We start from the raw sequence: 20,927 nt of genomic DNA, 5'->3' as shown, positions 1-20,927 counted from the left end.
TAAGCCACGTTTTCAACAAGGCCATACTGCAGTTACACGATGACTGTAAACATCTGAAAGTTAACTCACAAACCTGACAATACTGAAAATTTCTGATTTCTTTTTTCATTAATGATGATACAACTTCAATATTTACGAGTGATTTCGAGCCAGGGGGACCCCCAGAGGGTACTTCTACAGTTGCCAGAGGGTACTTGGAAAGCTCAACTATGCTCAGCTACAAAAATTATTTGATTAAAGAAATATATTCACATATTTGTGTGAAGGAGGAAAATAACCAGACCAATCAGACAAGTCAGTTGTAATATTAACACCACATGTTGCAGTTAAGAGTGCATGAAAACTCGTTGTGTGCAGACAAGTTGTTATAGTTAGGTAAAAGAAACAAATGGATAAACTGTTTTAAAATAGCTACCAAAAAGTATGAATTAACAGTTAAATAGTCAGCTAAACATAATGGACAAACTATTGAAATAATTAGCTAAAAGTGATATTAGTTATATTAATATTAATGCAATACCTAAACATTGACAATTGTATGACAATAATAACAGTTTATAATGAGTTAAGTCGCCTGTATACAATGCAATCATCTAATATGAATTTTTGCACTAATATATTTACTGTATATTCTGAGTACAAAACAGAATTTTTATATATACTTCATAATAACCCTGCCTCTCCCTGCTTAATGGACAATCATTGCTACTGTTCCATTAGATAAAATGACCTCTAGATCAACCATTACTTCAACAATAGGGTACATTTTTGACTTTCAAATGAGAAAGCAGCTGGCATCACAACACATTTCATTCTTATAACCCCCAAAATATTGAATATAATGTAGAATATTTAAGACATTTGCATCGTTGTGCATTATCTGACATTTGGGCCTCTGCACTTACTAGCTAGTGTACTAACGGAGTCTCAGAGTGGTTAATCAACTGATGTTTAGGACTAAAATGTTTTTTTAAATACTGGCCAATAAAATAAGTGTATTGCATTGCTTCTATTGGAAAATATTGCACAACCACTGATTCTGCTGAACCTAATCGTTAATTAACTTATTTGCTCATTAACTCAACATGGCTCCGGCTCTCCAGTGACCTCCAGGTTATTTGCTTAAAAGCGAATGCATGAGGGTATTCAGTGGTCAACAGTACCAGAGGGCTGAGATGAATAATTACATTACATAAGCACGTCAGGATCATGCCAAATTAATGTATAGGCATAAAACGTTAACCACAGTGCTTTAATGCCGTTGTGTGGTGGTAACGGTCAACAGCAGCACAAATGCAAACACGCTGCATTTTTTCTGTGTTTTTCTAACAGAAAGGGACTTGTCTTTCAGTTAAATTGGTAAAAAAAAATAATGTTGAGTATGCCAATATGGTTGAAATAACTGAAAAGGAACTGAGTGCTGCCACCAGATGCTTACTTTCCACATCCAGCAGAAATCATGTGCCAATCCCTGGACCCCCCGACTGCACCAAGCTCCTCTTAATGTTCCTTCTTTTTTGCCTTCTTTCCACTCTAATCTTTGCTCTACCCTGAAGCTACAAGGTCATCATCAACCACAAACCTGCATTTAATCTGCATGGTACTATTTTAGTCTTTTGAAATGGAATTGAATAGGTTTTGTTGGGTTTTGTTGTGTTGTATGTAAGGGCACTGACAGAACGGATTACAGTAAAATAAAATGCAGAACCACAAAAATAAAATGTAGTTGAGACTTTCAGTAGTATTGCTGTGGAGGTGTTCATGATAAGGTGACCAGTCAGTAAATACTGTATATGGTAGAAAACAATTACGTTGATTACAGAGGCTGGAAAAGTCATGCAACAGGTCTGGCAAGATGTAGCTTAGCAACAGAGTTATGGTTAAAGCCACAGAAAGGTACCTGCGGCCGGGTGCATGTGTCCTTGTGTGTGTGTGTGTGTGTGTGTGTGTGTGTGTGTGTGTGTGTGTGTGTGTGCAAGACACAATCAGAAACCTGGACCCACTAATAAAAAAAAAACGTCCCCATAGCGCTACTAGGGGACAAAAACTCTGCAGGGACCCTTTAACTACCATCTGTTTTAACCCTTATCTGACCAGGCACGCTTAACACCAGCGACAATTGTGACAGCTGATTTTGAAGGGGCTTGTCAATTCCTGATGTGTGAATGCTTTCAATCTTTACAAGCCAATCTGCTCCCCAGTGTGCCATTACTGCTTCATTTATAGAGCTGGTGCAATCAGTATGAAGAATTTAACAGCTTGTTAGAGGCTAAACTAATGCCAGGACTGCATACAGTAAGCAACAATAAACCTTCAAATGAAGTGTTTAGACATACATTTTACAATAATTTATAAGTGGAACTGTACCCAAACAACCAACCTTCATCATTTAGTGTAACAGGACTGCTGCCATGTTATTACAAAACTATTTAAAGGTGGTCAAAGTCAGTCATTCTGGAGAACGATAGTTGATTGTTGAGTCTCATTCCCAGGTTGTCAAATACCGACTGTATGAAGTCAGTGAGTGAACACACTCATCCAGGTCATTATATATATGTATACTGCTGTAGATGTCAAAGGTAACTGGTAACAGTTATTGTTATAGCATTAATAAGCCCCTAATAAGCACTTAATAAATTGACATAAGACATTATAATGGAGTTCTAAGCAAATAATACAGTTGCACAGTGCACACTTCAAGAGGCTACATTAAAGTTATTAAAATCGATACAATGTACATGCTTGACAATTAGTCATGTATTGCATGTAGTCTGTATTGCATTCAGAAACAAAATGCCTGCATCAAAGCCGTTCCTTAATGTTAACTAGGCCGGTGTTTCTCAAAGTTTTTACACAAAATATTAGGCTCTCCAAGTACCAACATTAAAATACAGTAGCATAGACTGACACTGTTCTGCTACGGACAGTTCACACAGGAGGCAGGTTTATTCCTAATAAGAAGATTATTTTTTGTTGACTGTTGTTAAATCTTGAATGGAACCAGTTTAAGAACCAGAGCTGATTTGGTGGAAAAGGGGAACTTCTGGTCCACACTTCTCTTCCAGTTCTAGCCATCACATTTTAACTCGTAAGATGACTGGGAAGCAGGCCGATATTGAAACTAACTACAATTACGAGAAATGCAAAACATTATAGTTTCATACCTAATACATTTCAACGATCTCACATTTTGAATTAAAAATATTGTTTATTTCAGTTTTTTTAATATATATCAGAGATTCCTCTGTGCTCCAGTAGAGGTACACACACCATAGTTTGAGAACCAGTTAACTAGGCTATTTATAAACAATAACTAGAAGGGGTTACAAAAAAGAATGAACTCAGCACTTCTACATTTAATTAACTACTACAATAAAATACATATAAAATACTTTTTAGTTGCGTTGCTTATATTTGAAAGATAGCTATGTATTTTTGGATTGCAAGAATAAAACGTATTTTGTGATATATAGTATATAGCTTTCTTTGTCATATAATACACCATCTTTACAATAAAGAAACAAGCTCTAAATATAGACTCAAGATCAGTCACAAGTAATTAAAGATAATCAGATTATAGGAGAGATTTAAAGCCTCCTTAAGTCACTGATTACATTTGTCAGCAGGTGATCTTTGATCTGAACAGCCCTGCGTTTTGCTCTGCACAGTGCAGATGTACATGTTATATAACAGCACAGAGTCACGAGGGTCACCAGTGATATCTGTGTATGCACAGGTGAGCGCTGCTGAGCGATGATCATGAATAATTCTGTGTTCAGTTCGGTTTGGACTGTTGAACTGCAGTGCAGAAAGGTAGACATGCAGCTCTTTAACAAGCTGTGACCAGTCTGCTCGGCTGCCATGTGACATTTCAGTGTCCTCAGATGAGCTGCGTGTACATAAAGTGCTCCCCCGTCACCTTTCCTCTCCCGCAGGTCCAACCTCACACCCCTGGAGGTTAGGCTGTCAATCAAATGTTTCCAGGCCATTCAGCGTGAAATGATAATGCTCCTGGGCACTCATATTTTTTTCATGGCTGCCACAGATGTTGTGACTCTTGCAGGGCTCATTTAAAGAAATACAGGTTCACAGTAGATTGTGTTCAGCTTATGTCCTGCAGTACATGAATTCAATGGTCATTGTAGCACGTAGAAGCTGATCTTTTACTTACTTTAGTCTGCTGTTGCAGGTTTGGATGGTCCAGTGGAAGACATCTTGATATCTGCGGCCAGACTGCCTTTGAATTTGCTGTCCTTCTTTAACACCATTGGGTTCTTTTGTGCTACCTTCAGGTCAAACTGTCAACTTTGCACATGTGATAGCTCACAATATAATTAAGTTTACATTAAATTTCACTATCCCTAAAGGACAAACCATTTAGATTAGTTTCTATAGATGGCCCACCACTTTGGTCCAGATTAACTATTTCATAAGTTGCCATAACAATCATAATCGTCATGTTCCCCAGAGGATGTATCCTAATGACTTTAGTGATCTTTTCCTCTTGCAGCACAGGCAAGTTGACATTTGTGTTTCTGAAAGCTCTATTCAATCGATGGCTTTCCAAACCCTAAATCTTTTCCAATTTGGCAGAGACATCATGCCCAGAGTATGAAGCCTGTAGACTAACTTAAACATACAATATGTAATTTCTGCCACTAGATCATTGGCTCTAATTTCCAGTTGAAACACTGAATAAACAGTTTTACCTTAAAAATCAGTGTTTCTCCAATGCTGTGCAGAGGGCATGTCAGACGAGCTACTGCTAACATTAGCCCGGCCTGTTTCTCTGATAACTAAAGATCCAAATGTCCGATGACTAAAATCGGTCATCCAGTTAAAAAATATAGTTAAAAAAATATCTAAAAAGTTCAGAACAAGTCAATTTATGACTTCTGGCAGACAACAACAACGCTGACGCATATGCAAAGGTAATATAATGCCATTGACAGGCGACCATTACTGAAATAAAATGACAGAAACTGAAACATCTGTGGGGCTTTACAGTAAAATTTATACTTAGTTTTATTTCCTCATTTTGCATTACTTGAAAAGATGTAAACTGCAAAAGTTTCACCGGTCCTGCTGCAGTAAAGTCTAATTTCCAGGTGATTTCCTTCCCAAGTACGTCCCAGTTCGTAGGAAAAGACAGTCCCAGTTTTCTTTTTACCTTCATGACAGCACTTGAACAGAGTTATGATAGCTGAAATGTTAAGTGGCAAGAGCCAAGAGGTTTTACTGCTGTCTGCAATGAGAGGAAAGATGAGACACAAAGAGTCACTGAGCAGATGACTTCTTGATCTCATCAACAGTTTGGGAAGTCACCAAGAATCTGTTTAGCACCCTGTTTAGCACAGAGTGAAACAAGGTCAATGGCTCATAAGCCCATTTCCTCAGCAAAGAAAACTCTGTGTATGATATCTTCCCTTCCTCCAGCTCTGTGTGTGCTGTGCCACAGAGAATCAAAGGTGTTGCAGTTTAATTTTCTTTTTTTCAGGTTCGTGTGGTAACAAGATCGTGGATTAACCTGTAATACACATCCCTGAGTGCACTTGGAACCAGATTTTTCTTTCACTTTTCATTTGTAGGTTTTGAAAAGCCTAAATTTGACCTCTTAAGCGTTAAGGGACAGCATCCTCGTGGAAAGTGGAGTGCATGTTCTAATTTTAAGCAATGTGAGGCCACAGAGGGGAAAATTTACTGTGGTCCCACTTTCAAAATCCAAGATGCTCTATCTGGTCTTTGACTCCCTCTGCTGTTTGTCCAGGATGCATGTCCTGCTGCCTTTAAGGTCGCATCTTAAACTCCTATTGTATTTATCTACAGAAATTTAAATAATTTGTATTTGTGCATTTGGAAATACCATGTAACACCTACTGTAGTATTTTTACTGCAACAACACTAACAAAACTTTTTCTACTCAGGCTGCAGACATAAAGGCTCACTATTACTGCAGTTTTCCACATCAGTTACTAACAGTTTTATCCCTGAATATGGTTATTTAAGGTGGATTTAATGTAGTTATGGTCCAGGTGAGGATCTGGTTGTGTCTTAGTTGTGATCCAAGGCCATCATAACAGTTTGTTTGTCAGTCAGTAAGTTAGTTTGTCTGCGAAATAAATCAATTATCTGCAAATAACAAATCAAATTTCACAAATAGTACATTATTTCAGCACAATGTCCATTTAGTTGCTATTCTGGAGCTTTTGATCATGATATCAATCAGCAGATTGAGTTTGTCAACAGTTTTAAATGGAATTGTTCATCTTCATATTCCCATTGTTTTGTGAGCACTTTCAGAAGTTAATGGACCTTAATGGAATCAATTACAATGAATTAAAATTAATTGAACATCTATGACTCCATGGCAACTGGGCAAAGTCATCTGCTGATGAAGATCAGAGCCCCAGAACATTTGGTATCCTACTGAATGGACAATGTTTTAGTGTCAGCTGCTGTTGTTCATTTCTTAATTGTTAGAGCTGATTAAACATTGTATATTTTACAAACTATGTAGAGTTATAAAGGGGGGTGGCAAATAGAGCTTAAGATACATGAATTAACACCAAGGTTGCAAATAAGCCTCAAAATTTCTTATCTGTATCGTATCAAGATCTTTTTCTTTCTTTCTTTTCACATTATACGGGAAGAGGCCTGGATTTGCTGAGCCAACATTCGTGTAAAATGTGACCATTTGGTCGATTCCGTCATTTCCGACCGGACCTGAAGGCAGCGTCTGCGCGGTCAGCTGACTCTGAGTTGTCATGTGGCGTTTACAGGCAGAGCAGCAACAACAACCGAGGTCCCTTTCAACGAAACAACAGCCCGGTGGTCGCGTGTACCCTGCTTTGTTTGCCCCACTCGCTCGTGCAGCATGGCTTGGACTAAATACCAGCTGTTCCTCGCGGGACTGATGCTCACAACTGGCTCCATCAACACATTATCGGCTAAGTGAGTAGATTGAATTGTGTTTATCCACTGGTGTGTTTATAGTTAATGTCACTGGAGGAGAACAATTTAACAAAAAAAAACAAAAAACTGTACCTGTAGTGTACTAATACTACTAAATATCTCATTATTAAAGCTCAGTCGCTTATTATGTGTTTTATTTCAGAGTATTAGCCTGTAATCCAGTTGTAGATGTGTCTAGAGGCTTGTTAGCTGGTTAGCTTTGGCGGCTAATACACACTCTTGGTAAGCTGCTGGTGTGATGAGAAACTACAGTTAAACTACAGGAAGCTCATTTGCATGTGAGGACATTTGAATGTTAATGACAACCTTGATAAGGCTGCAAACAGGAAGCAAAATGTTGATAGATTGCAAATACAAACAGTTTTATCTAAAGTCAGATGTTACAGTGTGTGTGTGTGTGTGTGTGTGTGTGTGTGTGTGTGTGTAATGTAGTTATCATGGAATGTCTGTGTTATCTGTGTGGTTTGATGGGACCTGACTGTGGCATTCATGTTCTGTCAGAGGTTTATTTAATAGCCTAGTTCAGCCGTGTTAAAATACAGCAGCTGGCATCATTTTCAGGATCGTTTCGTCGTGAAAACATCAGAAAGTAATGCAGAATTATTAGAATATAACTTCCTAGATGTTCAGATGGTTTGTTTTCTCCAACCAATAGTCCAAAATCCAAAGAGATCTAATTTACAGAAGCAGCAAACAGTGAATCTGTAGCATTTCCTCTGATAAGCAGTTAACTGATGGCAATTCAATATTGATATCTCTGCAACTAACAACTATTATTTTCCTATTAATCCTTTAAAGCATATGAAAACATGTGAAATAAGTCCCTTTACATCTTCCTACGCCATAAGAAACGCCTTCAAATTGCTTGTTTTGGTCGACAATCAGTTTAAAAACCCAAATATTTTTAATGTAAAGTTACATAAAACTGGAAAGGTCTCCACATTTGAATATTTGGTATTTATTAATATATTTTTGTGACGATAGGAAGAGCTTTCAGAAATTCAATTCAGCTTCTTCTTTCTTTTTTTTTTTTTTTACTTCTCCATTAATCTGTGATGTCAGCTCTCTGCTGCCGGTCACACACTTCTCCGTCCTTTTTGTGGGTTTTGTCAGCAGAACAAATTTAAAACCTATGAATCACAGTTTTAATGCACTTTGTAGTGCTAATGTGTCAAACAAAACAAGCTGTGTCATGTTGCTCAGAGGAGCATAAAGCGGCAACTAACAGGTAAGGTTTCACTGCAGCGCCGCCTCACTGGTTTTAAAGCCCTACAGCTGAGATCAGTTACAGGTTGTACAGTTCCCTCTTTCCTTTCATAGGCAAACATGCACCATATGAAGGTATTTAATCCAAAACAGTCACCACAAATAAACAGGGTAAGTTTGATTCAGTCGCTGCGTTTTAAAGGAAGTGCAGTGTCATCGTCTTTACGGATCCACATTCCCTTGTCTTGCATTTTTTTAATGCAGACACGACGCTCACATGCCAGTCACGCTTCCTCTTAATGTCTGATTGTAAAAGTCAGTGGTTCATTATGTGCGCTTAAGTACTCATTGACTTCGCAAGTGGCTTCATCAAATTGTACGAAGTATAATAGGAGCAGAAATCCTCTTCACACCAATATGTGTCAGTTGGTTGCTGGTCACACACAGAATAATGGAAAATAATTCAAATATTTGAGCTCAGCTCTATACCAACTTAGTTTTCACTGAAATCTGAAACAAATGAAGTGAGTGCAGACCTGAGTTGTGCTATGTAAAGTTGCAAACTTACAATTATTTTCATTATTAACTAATATGCTGTTTTCTTTTCTCAATTAATCGGTTACTTGTCTGTAAAATAGCAGAAACATCAACATTTAAAAAAAAAAAAAAACCTCAAACATGTTGAGTTGATTGTTAAATGTGACAAAGAAAAGCAGCAAATCCCCACATTTGAGAATTTGGAACCAGCAAAAGTTTGGAAACGACAACGAATCAATTATTAATAATTTGACTAATCTTTGCTGCTCTAGCTGTCTGACAACACCCCCTCTCTCATTGAGGTGTTTTCTATGTATATTTGTTTTTGTAAAATATCCATAATTGAGTTGTAATAATGTCTTCTTGTCGAACAGATGGGCTGACTTGTTCTCGGCGAAGGGCTGCCGCGATGTCCCTGATCATGCGTTCTCTCACCCATTTGTACAGGTAAAGTAATAAACTGCAGGTGACAGCATCGTAGAGCACTTTAATGTATCCTGATGTTTCCTGACTCTTTTATTAGATACTTCCTGATTTAAATCAACGTTTTGCATATTTTAGTTGTGACGCAGCTGCCCTGATCCCCTGTTAACCACACGCACATGCATGTCTGTGGATTTTAACTAACACATTCAAGTTGTTTAAACGTACTGCAATAGGTTTTTAACTCAATTTAATACTGATGCCTCTATTTGACCTACATTAACAACAAGACCATCAGCGAGAACACTGGCTACTTCTATATAGTTATTCGTAATGCCTGGAAACACTTTTGTCCACAGGGGCTGTCAGAATCAACACAAAATGAAAGTTCCTTGTTGCTGCTTTAAATAATTATTTAAATATATGTTTTAAAGTGCTGTTGACTTGTCAGGATCTTTCTGAAAACAAGACGAAGCATCAGAATTGACTTGTTCTGTTTCCCCTCTTTCTCCCGCTCCACCTCTCCAGGCGGTCGGTATGTTCCTGGGCGAGTTGAGCTGTCTTGCAGTCTTCTACATCTTACTTTGCCATGACAGACGTAGCCCAGAGCCCAAGATGAACCCGGGCCAGAGCTTCAACCCTCTCCTCTTCTTCCCACCCGCCATGTGTGACATGACGGCCACCTCCATCATGTATGTTGGTAAGTGACTTTATCTTCTTTAAATGTTCAGAAAACGGAAAACATATTTTGCTCACAGATTTGGTTAAAGTTGTTTAAAATGCTCATATGTTGTTTTTATGGTGCTCATGGTGTACGTGAGCTTTTGAAACATCTATTCCACCCTTCAAAGGTCAAATATAATGACTTAAGTCCCATTGGTGCAGCCAAACAGAAGAGATTATCTGCTGTTTAAAGAATCCTTTTGTCAGGAAAAGAGATAATGAAGTCAAAGATAATGTTGTTTTTCTCAGGCCACTGCCTTTCAGCTTTATTAGGCAGTATGAATTGTTTGTTTACATGTAAATAAAATGTCAGTTTCTATTAAACCCCTTTATTTTTAATGTTTCCAGCTCTCAACATGACCAGCGCTTCCAGCTTCCAGATGCTGCGTGGAGCGGTCATCATCTTCACCGGTCTGCTCTCTGTGGCATTCCTGGGGCGACGCCTGGCCCCCAGTCAGTGGATCGGCATCCTCATCACCATTCTGGGCCTGGTGATAGTGGGCCTCGCCGACTTCTTCAGCGGACACAAAGACGACGCGCACAAACTCAGTGACATCCTCACAGGTGTGTTTTATTTTCTGCTACCATCAGCTCTGTAATCGATCGACAACAAGAAAGGTACAACTGATAAGACAATGCGTAGTCATTATCTGGTTGAATGTTTACTTATGATACCGTTAGGGCCGTACCTCAATCAGGTTAGACTATTTGTTCCTCTTTTTTCCAGATCAGTGCCGCATTAAACTCCTGTATCAGCAGTTCCTGTGGTGGAAAGACATGAGTCTCATGTTTTAATGCTTTTTCTTCATCATCAGTGATGTGAAAACATCTGATCTCCACACAGTCAGAGAAAGTAAAAGTGTGTATCCTGCTCATAGAGTCACTCACAGAGGACGGCAGTAGAGGAGGTTGTATCACCGTCTGGTTCAGAAGAGGTTCGGCTGACTTTACTGACAGTCCTCACTGGAGCAGTTAGTGACGGAGCAGCCGCTAGATAGATACACTAGCTACTTATTAACCCCGAGCTCCGTATGAAATGAAACTACTACAATTGGTAAATTAAACATCACTGCTCTCTTTCTGTCTGTCCTGCAGGAGACCTTCTGATCATCATGGCCCAGATCATTGTGTCAGTGCAGATGGTCCTGGAGGAAAAGTTTGTCTACAAACATGACGTCCATCCTCTTCGGGCTGTTGGTACTGAAGGTACATCAGCTGTCTTATCTGCAGTTACATGTATTATGTGTTTAGTTTACACTCATGGAAGAACACCAACAGGAACATTTTGACCTAAAATTCATTGGGTATTGAGGTTGAACCTCTGAGGGTGGATTTATTTTGTAACCCCTCAACCCACAAACACACAAAAGTCAATGTTAAAAGAAGTAAATAATAGGGAGGCAAAGGTCAAATGTCCAAAAAAACAACATTGTCATTGTTTTCTAACAGTTACAGAAGTCTATAAAAGAGGATTGTAGTGTTTTGAATATCTTTTCACATGTTAACAACGAGTTGTACTGAGGGACGAACACAGGAACTTTCCACAGTGTACAAAGAGTTTGTCCAAATTAATTAAAGATTATTAAATTCATAAATTAGATGATTCAATCTGGACTAATCAGCATTTTAAATGAACAACACACAGATCTCCTGACATTTTTTATCTTTTAGTTTTAAAGGCTGCAGCTTTACTGTTTTGGTTCACTCTCAGCACTCTCTTATCGTTGTTTCTACCAACATCAAGCACCCGAGTTTAGTGAAATTGCTCTAAAGAAAACCGCTGTACGCTTCCTGCTCAGCACCAAGTGGAAGACAGACAAAGTTAGCGACAAGCTAGTGAACATTTTGAAGGATTTAGCAGCTAAATGAGACCAATATTCCCTTTCATTTAACTCTGTTCTGGAGTTAGATTCATTAAGTGCCCAGAAACACAAACTGCAACTACACTTTATATGGTAATAATGTGTCAGTGACCATGAAAGATCAAGTAGTGCAGCTAAGGCGTCTCTGTTAGTGAGAGTGATAAAGACATAGGACTTCACACACAGAGACAAGTGTAACAAGATAAATCTGAGGGTTTGTGAGGATATTTACAACAGAAGAAAGCAGGAAAAACATATTTCTGCTGACAGATTTTTTCAGACTTTGCTCTAATCTTCACTTTTGCCTCATGAATGAGTGTTTTTGAGTTTTACTAATTCAGGACTCAACAAATGAGTCAAATACAGCAAAGTAGATCATTGTTTGGTAAAACTGGTCACGTGATTAAAAAAGGTTGTTATAAATCCTAATCAATTCTCCCTATTTCCAGGTTTCTTTGGGTTCTTCGTCCTGTCGCTGCTTCTCATCCCGATGTATTTCATCCACGTTGGTGACTTCGCCGACAACCCCCGCCACGTCCTGGAGGATGCCCTGGACGCCTTCTGTCAGATCGGCCACCAGCCTCTCATCCTGTTGGCTCTGCTGGGAAACACCGTCAGCATCGCCTTCTTCAACTTCGCCGGCATCAGTGTCACTAAAGAGATCAGCGCCACCACCCGCATGGTGCTGGACAGCCTGCGTACGCTGGTCATCTGGGTGGTGAGCCTGGCGCTGGGCTGGGAGCAGTTTCACGGTCTGCAGGTGTTGGGCTTCCTGGTCCTGCTGGTGGGTACGGCGCTCTATAATGGACTGCACCGCCCCCTGCTGGCCAGGATACCGTGCTGCGCCGCGATGGTGAGCACAGAGGAGGAGGAGAACAGCCCGGAGGAAAGGGAGAGACTGCTGGGTGACGGCAGGGTGCAGAACGGTGACGAGAGCTGAAACCTGTTGATACACTGAGCGCAGGCGACGTCCCAGTGTAATGGACTGTCGGTCAGAGACACTGCACCTTTCATGTATGCTGTCAGTGAAAGTCTTCAAAAATATTGTTTTGTTCACGCCTCAGATTTTAACTGACCTCACACAATGCTGTTATATTTGGGAGTGTACAAAGTCTTTTAAAGGAATTTCAGAGAGGAGAGTCTGAATCTCACCATTTGCTCCTGACCCTCTTACATTACATATTGTATGTGATGGATTTAAAAAAAAGAACTTAAACTGACTTAGTATTAAACCACTAAAGCAAATGGTTATGAACGTGACTGTCACACTAGATAAAAAAAAAACATCTTTTTGAAGTTTTATGCATATTTTCTGAAAATATGTATTATTGTCACATTGTTTCTGATCATGATTTTAATATCTCGTGAAAATTGTGCAATTTTTACATCTCATGGACTGTAAGAATGAGGTTTTATTTTGAAAATGTTGCTGACTGTGCAGTATGATTGTGCCAAAGTGTTTTTAATGTGTGCACTGTTAGCCAGTTCACTACCTTGGACACTAGTTCAACATCTCCTTTGTAATCACTCTGAGTCTTTGTATCAATCTCAGTTTAATTAAATACAGGGTGTAACATATGCAGAAAAGCCGTTATCAAAGGATGCGTTTGTATATTTGCTCTCTGATTTGTGCTTATGTATGTGTACAGATGGATGTGTATCTAAAAGTCTGAGCTCCTACAAGGGATTTGCACTTGTTATTGTAAATCCTGCTTCTCCTTCTCTGTTAGGGTGTTGGCTGTAACGTACAAAACCAAAAAAAAGGGAACCGTAATTAAATCACACTTGTTGAATGGTGTAATGGCATTTTTACTCAGGCCTCTGTTGACCTGCAGAAAACTACAGTCAGTGGATGTGATGTAATGTAACAACAAAGAGAGACATTAAAAACAAAATACACTTCTGAAACAACCCAAGTCTTTAAACGTGTTTGCACTGCATGATTAGACAGGTACAATATTTTGTTTAGGGCTGAAACGACTTCTTGATTAATGGATTAGTCATCACAGTTGTTAGATTAACCAAATTCGGCAAATATTTTGTTTCCAGCTTCTCGAATGTGAAGATTTGCTGCTTTTCTGAGCTTTTTTATCTTTGTAAAGTGAAAATCTTTGGTGTTTTGGACTGTTGGTGGCACAAAACAAGATATTTGAAGATGTGAGACGTCAACATGAACTCTCAGAACTTGTGGTGGTTAATTGTTTTTTACCAATATATGACTTTATATACACTGTAATGCAGTAAGTTATTTTAACTCAAAACAAATTGTTGAAACAGATTTCATTCATGAAAATTTTAAGTAAGATTAACTCAGTTTTTTAAGTTAAAAAGATTCTTGATTAAGCAGCTTTTACTAGTAATTTTAAGAGGCACTAACTTAGTTTAATAAGTTAAAGAAACTTTCCTGATTAAGAACTTTTTACTTGTTTTTTTTTTGTACAATTAGAAATTACAAAATTAAATCAGTGTCACTTAAAATTACTAAAAGTACTTGAATGTTTTTTAACTTACAAAATTTAGTTTGTTTTATTTAAAAACTAAACTGATATAATAGATTTCAATGATTTTTTGAGTTAAATTGACTTACAGTGTACTAAATGATCAATATGTTGATGATCAGCTGCTCAAATTATATCATAATCATTATGATTATTATTATTGTTATGACAGACCTCAATTTTGTTTCTTAATACAGTTTGGATCTTGAAGGATTGACAAAGATGATACGCTGATATAATGAACACTATGAAATACATATGTTAAATATACTTAACCCTTATCTTGAAATAACAGGTTTTTTTACACTGACTCTAAATAAGGTGAAAATTGTGATGAACATGCAACAAATGTCTTACTTTGAAGTTCAGCTCAGTGAAGTGATCAGCCAGTAAAGGGTCCAGTGTCACCAGTTCTAACACCAACAGCTGACACCTGCCTTCACTTCCTGAGTCAGCCCGACATCCTCCCTAAAGACCGCTCTTACGCTTTACTGGAGGTCAAAGGTTAAACTCTGGAGTCCCCTGAGATCTACACACACGACCCCGTCCAGGAACAGGAGCAGGATGGAGGAAAACGTGTTAATTGAGAAAATACACATTGATTTATGTTAGATAACCACCTGAACACATTAAGAAGTCAGTGCCAGTGCAGATAAATAATGAACGAGTTATCAGTCGTTTTTAATTGATAGGTCTGTGTAAAGAGTGTCTACCTTTATAACATATATATTTACAGGGTCCAAACTATTCCAACAAAATAAAGTAAAACATAATCTTATGTAACGTATTTAATTCAATAATTAGATACATTACATAAGAATTGGTGGACTGTTTGCTGTATTAATAGAAAAGAACCATTGTTGTTTTTTCTTAATTTCATTTACATTTTATTCAGCTGTATTTTATTTAAATGCAGGCTATTTTTTGTTACTGCGCTTTATGTTTCTGCCCAAAATCAATGCACACACACACACACACACACACACACACACACACACACACACACACACACACACACACACTCACGCAGGCACGCACACACACACCACACGCCATAGACCAGCTTTGAGTTTGTCACAGTAAAGCACAACATGGCCACTAGATGGCAGCCATCTGCTAGAAAAGGAAACCCAGCTCTTTATGGTGTGTGTGGCTGGTTTTGTGTTCTGCTACCTTTTAATATAGTGAGTAAAAAAGACATCACATTATGTTGTCTACAGAAACATTCTGGTATTTATATATATTTATATATATAAATATGCTACAGTCTAAACAATAAGCAAGGAATGTTGAGACAATGTCTACATATTTGATTATAGCACACTGCAATTCAGAGTAATAGGACAAAGTCTCTTTATAATTATGTTGCTACCTCTGGCTAATCAAATATTATATCATATTTCCTATGAATTTGTTGTTTTATTTTATTTTTTGGGGGGTGAGACAGTTTGACGAACCAATTTTAAAGATGTGAAGCAAATTTTGTTTCAGGGGAATCTGTTTATAGTGCAGCTTTCTGGATGAAGATCTACAGGCTCTGACATAAAAAAAAATAAGATAAGACAACATAAAATAAAATGAGTGAAAGCAGTGCAGAAGATGCTCCTGGGACAGCGTGGAAAAACATTTCCAGTAGCTGTTTTTTGGACAAATCTGTCCCCTGAGACAAACCCAAAAATAAGGCTGTGAGATAAATAGATAGATAGATAGATAGATAGATAGATAGATAGATAGATAGATAGATAGATAGATAGATAGATAGATAGATAGATAGATAGATAGATAGATAGATAGATAGATAGATAATTTAAATTGTCATGTTGTCTTTAATGTGTATATAATTTCTTGATCTGCACATTCAGACCTGCTGCTGTTTGGAGTTTCTCGGCTGATGAATTGTATTTTTCCACCGCAGCAGTTAAACAGCGGCGGACCGAATGTGAACTATTAAAGCTGCAGGGTGAGATGCTCTGCTCTGCATCAGCCTGCTGTGAACATACAGCCTCACTGACCTTAATGCAACTCATTTCAAGTCATATTTAACTCTGCATGCACACACATGCTCGTCTTTTGAAGCTTTTTGCCTCATTTGTTTCAGAATGAAGTAAAATTAATAATGCTTTATTTTTCCTGGACTACAAACTCCTCAGTTGTTGAGACAAAATCAGCTATACGGCTCTTCTTCACTTAATTATAAAAAGATATTTCAAACATATCTGACGTAAATGACTTTATGTTTGGATGTTTTGGGGGGGTTGCAGTTGGTTTATGGCAGCTCGCCACCCCACTGGAGAAGCAGCAGCAGGCCTAATGGTTTGTTATTATGACCTTTTGTGTTTCCATTAGTCTCTCCTCCCGCAGAATTTGGCTTACAGTATGTGATTTAACCGTGTGTACATTTGCACACTGGAGCTGCAGAGAGGCCCTGAACCTGCCGCACAAGAGGCGCTTTTAATCTGTTTTAATGTAAACAGATGGCTTTGCTCAAAGGCACTGAGTCACCATCATATTTAAAAGCTTCCATTAAAGCAGCTCCTTTAGGTTGTTTACAGCTGAGGGCAGGCCGGGGTGAGTGTGATTAGTCTAGCACTCCAATGTCCAGCTAATGACCACTTAATGTTTTAAACTCTGACTCTATAGAGCAAAGAGTAAAACAAGAAACCTGGAACCACAAAAGGAAACGCAGGGTTGTGATGGGATTTATTCACTCATATGATTCCAGTGGACTAATTTTTAGCTGCAATATTATTCTGAAGTGGAGTTAAAGAAAAGTTCTATAATTTGGGTTATTATCTGGTTGTTAGTGTGCAAAGAAATGCAATAATTTACCACTGACTGTTTATAAATCACCACCTGTGGAAGTCAACCAACACCAAACTCCATAAAACTTGACAACTGTAGAATTTATATAGTTTCCCCTGAAAGAGTTGTGCAATTTGGAAGTCATGTTACTATTTTTTCTGTCTGCAACACAGACACAAAAACAAACACAGTGGTAGAAAGTAACCGAGTACATTTACTCAAGTATTGCACTGAAGTAAAATTATGTGGTACTTGAGTATTTACATTTTATTTGCCGCTTTATTCTACAAATATTGTACTTTTTTCCTTCACTCCATTTATTCTTTAACACGAGTTTACACTAATAAAACCCCACACATATAAGCTTATAAAATGCAATAAATGTTACAAAATTAACCAGCGGTTTACCTTTTTTGGCTTGTGACCTCTTAGTTGTTAAAAGTTCCACCAAATAGACATTTTACCTTTAAAATTCTTAGATGGTTTTGTTTAAATATCTGTTTTATGTTCATCCAAAATTCCCCATAAAAAGAACAAAGAGTCAAACAAAGTCCAGAAGATGAAAACAAATTTAGCAGAACTTCTTGTTCTTTCTTCTCCCGTTAATCATCTTACGACTGTCCGGACCCCTCGGCTGGAAACCAGTGCACTAAAAGTGTAAATAAAGTAGTTAAAAGTTGCTCCACCTTGACCAGCTGTAACAATAAAATGCTACTTTTAATATTATTATTAATGCATCAGTATTACAGTATTAGTAATGGCCTATTTGTTATTTAACACTGAGGCAGTTTTTCAGTTACTTTTGATACTTTAAGTACATTTTGTTTATGATACTTTTATCACTTTGTGTGTTCATCTCTCTACTAACACCATGATTCTTATTTTCATATAATTTAATTATCTTATTGTTTCATTGAAGATTTATTTGTAGTTTGTTCCAATCAAAGTAAAAACTACAGTTGTAAAAAGAAACAATCAATAAACAAAAAGAGAGAGGTTTTGTCACTGGGGGGAGCTGCTTGTACATTTAGTGTCGTCATGTGCTCATTAATGCTTTATTAGAATTATCAGTTATTCTCTTTAACTATATTGATGATATTGGAAAATGTGCATTTAGGCCTAATACTTAAAGGCTTGAAACATGACATAATGAGTACTGTTTTATAGTACTTTACTCCATTTCAGAGAGAAATATTGTACTTTTTACTCCACAATTTTACAGCTTTAGTTATTTTATATATTGATATTTTACTTCTTTTACACAAATATTTGCACTTATTTATTTATGGTCAAAGGTATTGTAAAGTATATATTGTATATAGCTTTTTAATGTCTCTCATTTCATTTAATTATTTCATTTATTTCATTAAAACAGCTCTTTTTCTATTTTCTCTGTGCTGCTGTAACAGGTGGATGTCTCCTCATGATCAATACATTCTTATCTCTTATCTTAATTTCAACATAAACATAAAATTTGATGCATTATTATAGATTAAACTAAGAGTATAGGCCTAAAATGTAAAACACAATTACTTATGAATGTGACAGTAATATTGATTTAATACTAAGGAATCCAATAATATTACTCACATTATCTGCATAACGATGCTTTTGATACTAATAGTTACATTTTGCTGATAATGTTATAATATATTTTATTTAAGTAAAGTTTTGAATGCAGCACTTTAATTTGTAGTAAAGTATTTTTACTCAAGTAAAATTATACTCATTCCACCACTACCCAGTAGATGCTTAATCTGATCAAAGATGTTTACATTTTACAGCTAACAACATAAAGTCATCCATGTTTCAGTAAAGATACACAAAGTAGGACAAGACAAGGCCACGCAGCTCCTGCATGCAGATTAAAAATCAGTTCATCTCCACCTCAGAGAGAGTTCAATGTTTGAAATATATTGGATGCATTCAGGATCACATAAACGAGACAGTCTTGTTTTGAATTGACTTTAGACGACATCCCTCCGTTCTTTTTTTTTTCTCCCACTCTTCTCTGTGGAAATGATGGCAGAGTGCCATACAGAAGGCTGTGTACAATGGCCCAGGTCCCATTAAATCTGCGAAAGTTCCTTCCTGAGGCAAACATTGCCAGAAATAGTAATCTTGGCTTAGAGCTGGAGTCTTACAGAGGGGGAGCAATAATTCTCAGTGTAATAATGGAAATCATTTAATTCTGTCCTGCAGCCTCTGATCCAGCACAGCTACAGTCCGAGGTGCTCGTTCAGTTTTCCTCCGCCTGATAAGGCTTCCTGAAAAACACACAGCGAGCAATCAGGCGACAACAATAGGGTCTGTCAGACGCTGTAAACGTCAGGTAGTCAACAGTGCACAGCAGCACAGCTCTGTTTTCATCCACAGTGAGCATGTGACTCGTAAATGCTTTTCATTTTCATGCTGTTTGTTTAAGCTGTGATTAGCTGCAGAGTGTTTGGGTATCTGTAGCTGCTGCCTCCTCTGAGATGATTAGGCGACTAATCAGTTATTAGTGCTCAGTTAGTCATTTTTATCATGTTTTAACAGGGACGTATCTGTTTTGAATGGAAATTGATCAAATCTCTTACACAACAAAGTGTTTTTGGTCTTTAAGACACACTATATTTGAAATACATTACAACAATTTAAAGTAAAGGTACTCATTCTGCAAAAATAGTCCCCTTTTACTGTAATATTGTTAAATATGACTTTATTTTACTGATGTATATAACGTTTCTGTAGGTAGATTAGTACAGTAGCTTCCAACATAGGTGTGAGGTCCCTCCAGTAGGTCACATGATAAATCTTGGGGGTTGTGAGGTGATTAAATGTGGTAGGAAAGACCATTCATTTTTTGGTTTCCTGCAAAATATTGTATCATTTTTCCTCTTTGGGCCTAAAACTGTTAGTTAAATAAAACCAAGTTAGACGTTTAGCAGAGAAATGTGGAAATTACTTTATCTTTAGAAATGCAATTTATCATGTTTTAATGTAAAACCTTAATCTCAAAGGTATAGTAACTAACAAATAAATGTAGTAGAAAATATCCAATTTCCCTGTTTGTAGGAGTCGAAGTAAAAGGTAGCATCAAGTGGAAAAACTCAAGTAAAGTACAAGTATCTCAGCATTGTACTTAAATACCTAAGTAAATGTACTCTACACTACCAAACTGCATGACTATGTTTATCTATAAAGGGACAATAATACTGGAAAAACACAGCAATTAAAGTACTAAAACTTTGAGGTTACTCACAATTTATCATGTCAAAAACAATATTCAGAAAAAGAGAATCAGACTTTTTTTAGGTTGAACTTTGAATTTTCTGTTGATGAAGACAGATTCAGGTCTTGAGTACTCGCAGTCCCTTAACCAGAGACAGGAGTCGCTGGCACTGGCAGTAATCCCACCTGCCATCATTTATACGGCCCCACAGAGGACCGGCTTGGAAAAGAGAAATAAAGGTGAATAATAGTATCCAGCAGGGCTGTGGCTGAAGAAGTAATATTTCAATTTTTACAGGTGATTTGTGGATCAAACGTGTGCTTTTTTTTTAGGATATTAAAGTTTCAGACCTGAACTTGAACAGTCTGCATTGATGTGGAGTCAGAAGCAAGTTTCAAAATGTATTCTTATATTACAAAACTACACCATACACTACACTGTGCTACAGGTTTTGATGCCATGAAAGGGCTCTCTGCTCTTAAGAGCTCATATACAAATCAAGTGCAGGGTGCATTAAAAGGAATAGGTATATATAATATAAAAACAAGGAAAGGATCATTCATTTTAACAACAATAAAACAATAACTGCATGAAACAACTGTAGGATCACTGAGTGGCTCCAAAAACTGGCTGTTTCCATTCTGCATCCTCCGTACCTCTGCAGCCTTCACTGTGATTCTACAAAGAGAT

The 20,927-nt window shown here is 37.4% G+C and overlaps 1 protein-coding gene and 1 long non-coding RNA gene across 2 annotated transcripts; one reads left to right on the top strand and one right to left on the bottom strand.

Moving 5' to 3' along the window:
- The first annotated feature begins 6,750 nt into the window (after nt 1-6,750).
- Nucleotides 6,751-13,634, top strand: slc35f6 (solute carrier family 35 member F6). Its single transcript, XM_051409346.1, has 6 exons — nt 6,751-6,951; nt 9,090-9,162; nt 9,667-9,838; nt 10,210-10,425; nt 10,957-11,067; nt 12,173-13,634. Exons 1-6 carry the CDS (start codon nt 6,875-6,877, stop codon nt 12,661-12,663), a joined length of 1,140 nt encoding a protein of 379 aa, XP_051265306.1. The 5' UTR covers nt 6,751-6,874; the 3' UTR covers nt 12,664-13,634.
- Nucleotides 10,311-10,957, bottom strand: LOC127368490 (uncharacterized). Its single transcript, XR_007885839.1, has 2 exons — nt 10,551-10,957; nt 10,311-10,454 (listed from the first exon to the last, which is right to left on the bottom strand). It is a non-coding gene; the product is annotated as an uncharacterized LOC127368490 (long non-coding RNA).
- Nucleotides 13,635-20,927: the final 7,293 nt, after the last annotated feature.

Source organism: Dicentrarchus labrax, unplaced genomic scaffold, assembly GCF_905237075.1.
Source record: "Dicentrarchus labrax unplaced genomic scaffold, dlabrax2021, whole genome shotgun sequence".
In the NCBI taxonomy this organism is placed as follows: domain Eukaryota; kingdom Metazoa; phylum Chordata; class Actinopteri; family Moronidae; genus Dicentrarchus; species Dicentrarchus labrax.
Note: the sequence above shows the minus strand (reverse complement) of the source record. Positions and strands in the feature narration are given on the sequence as shown.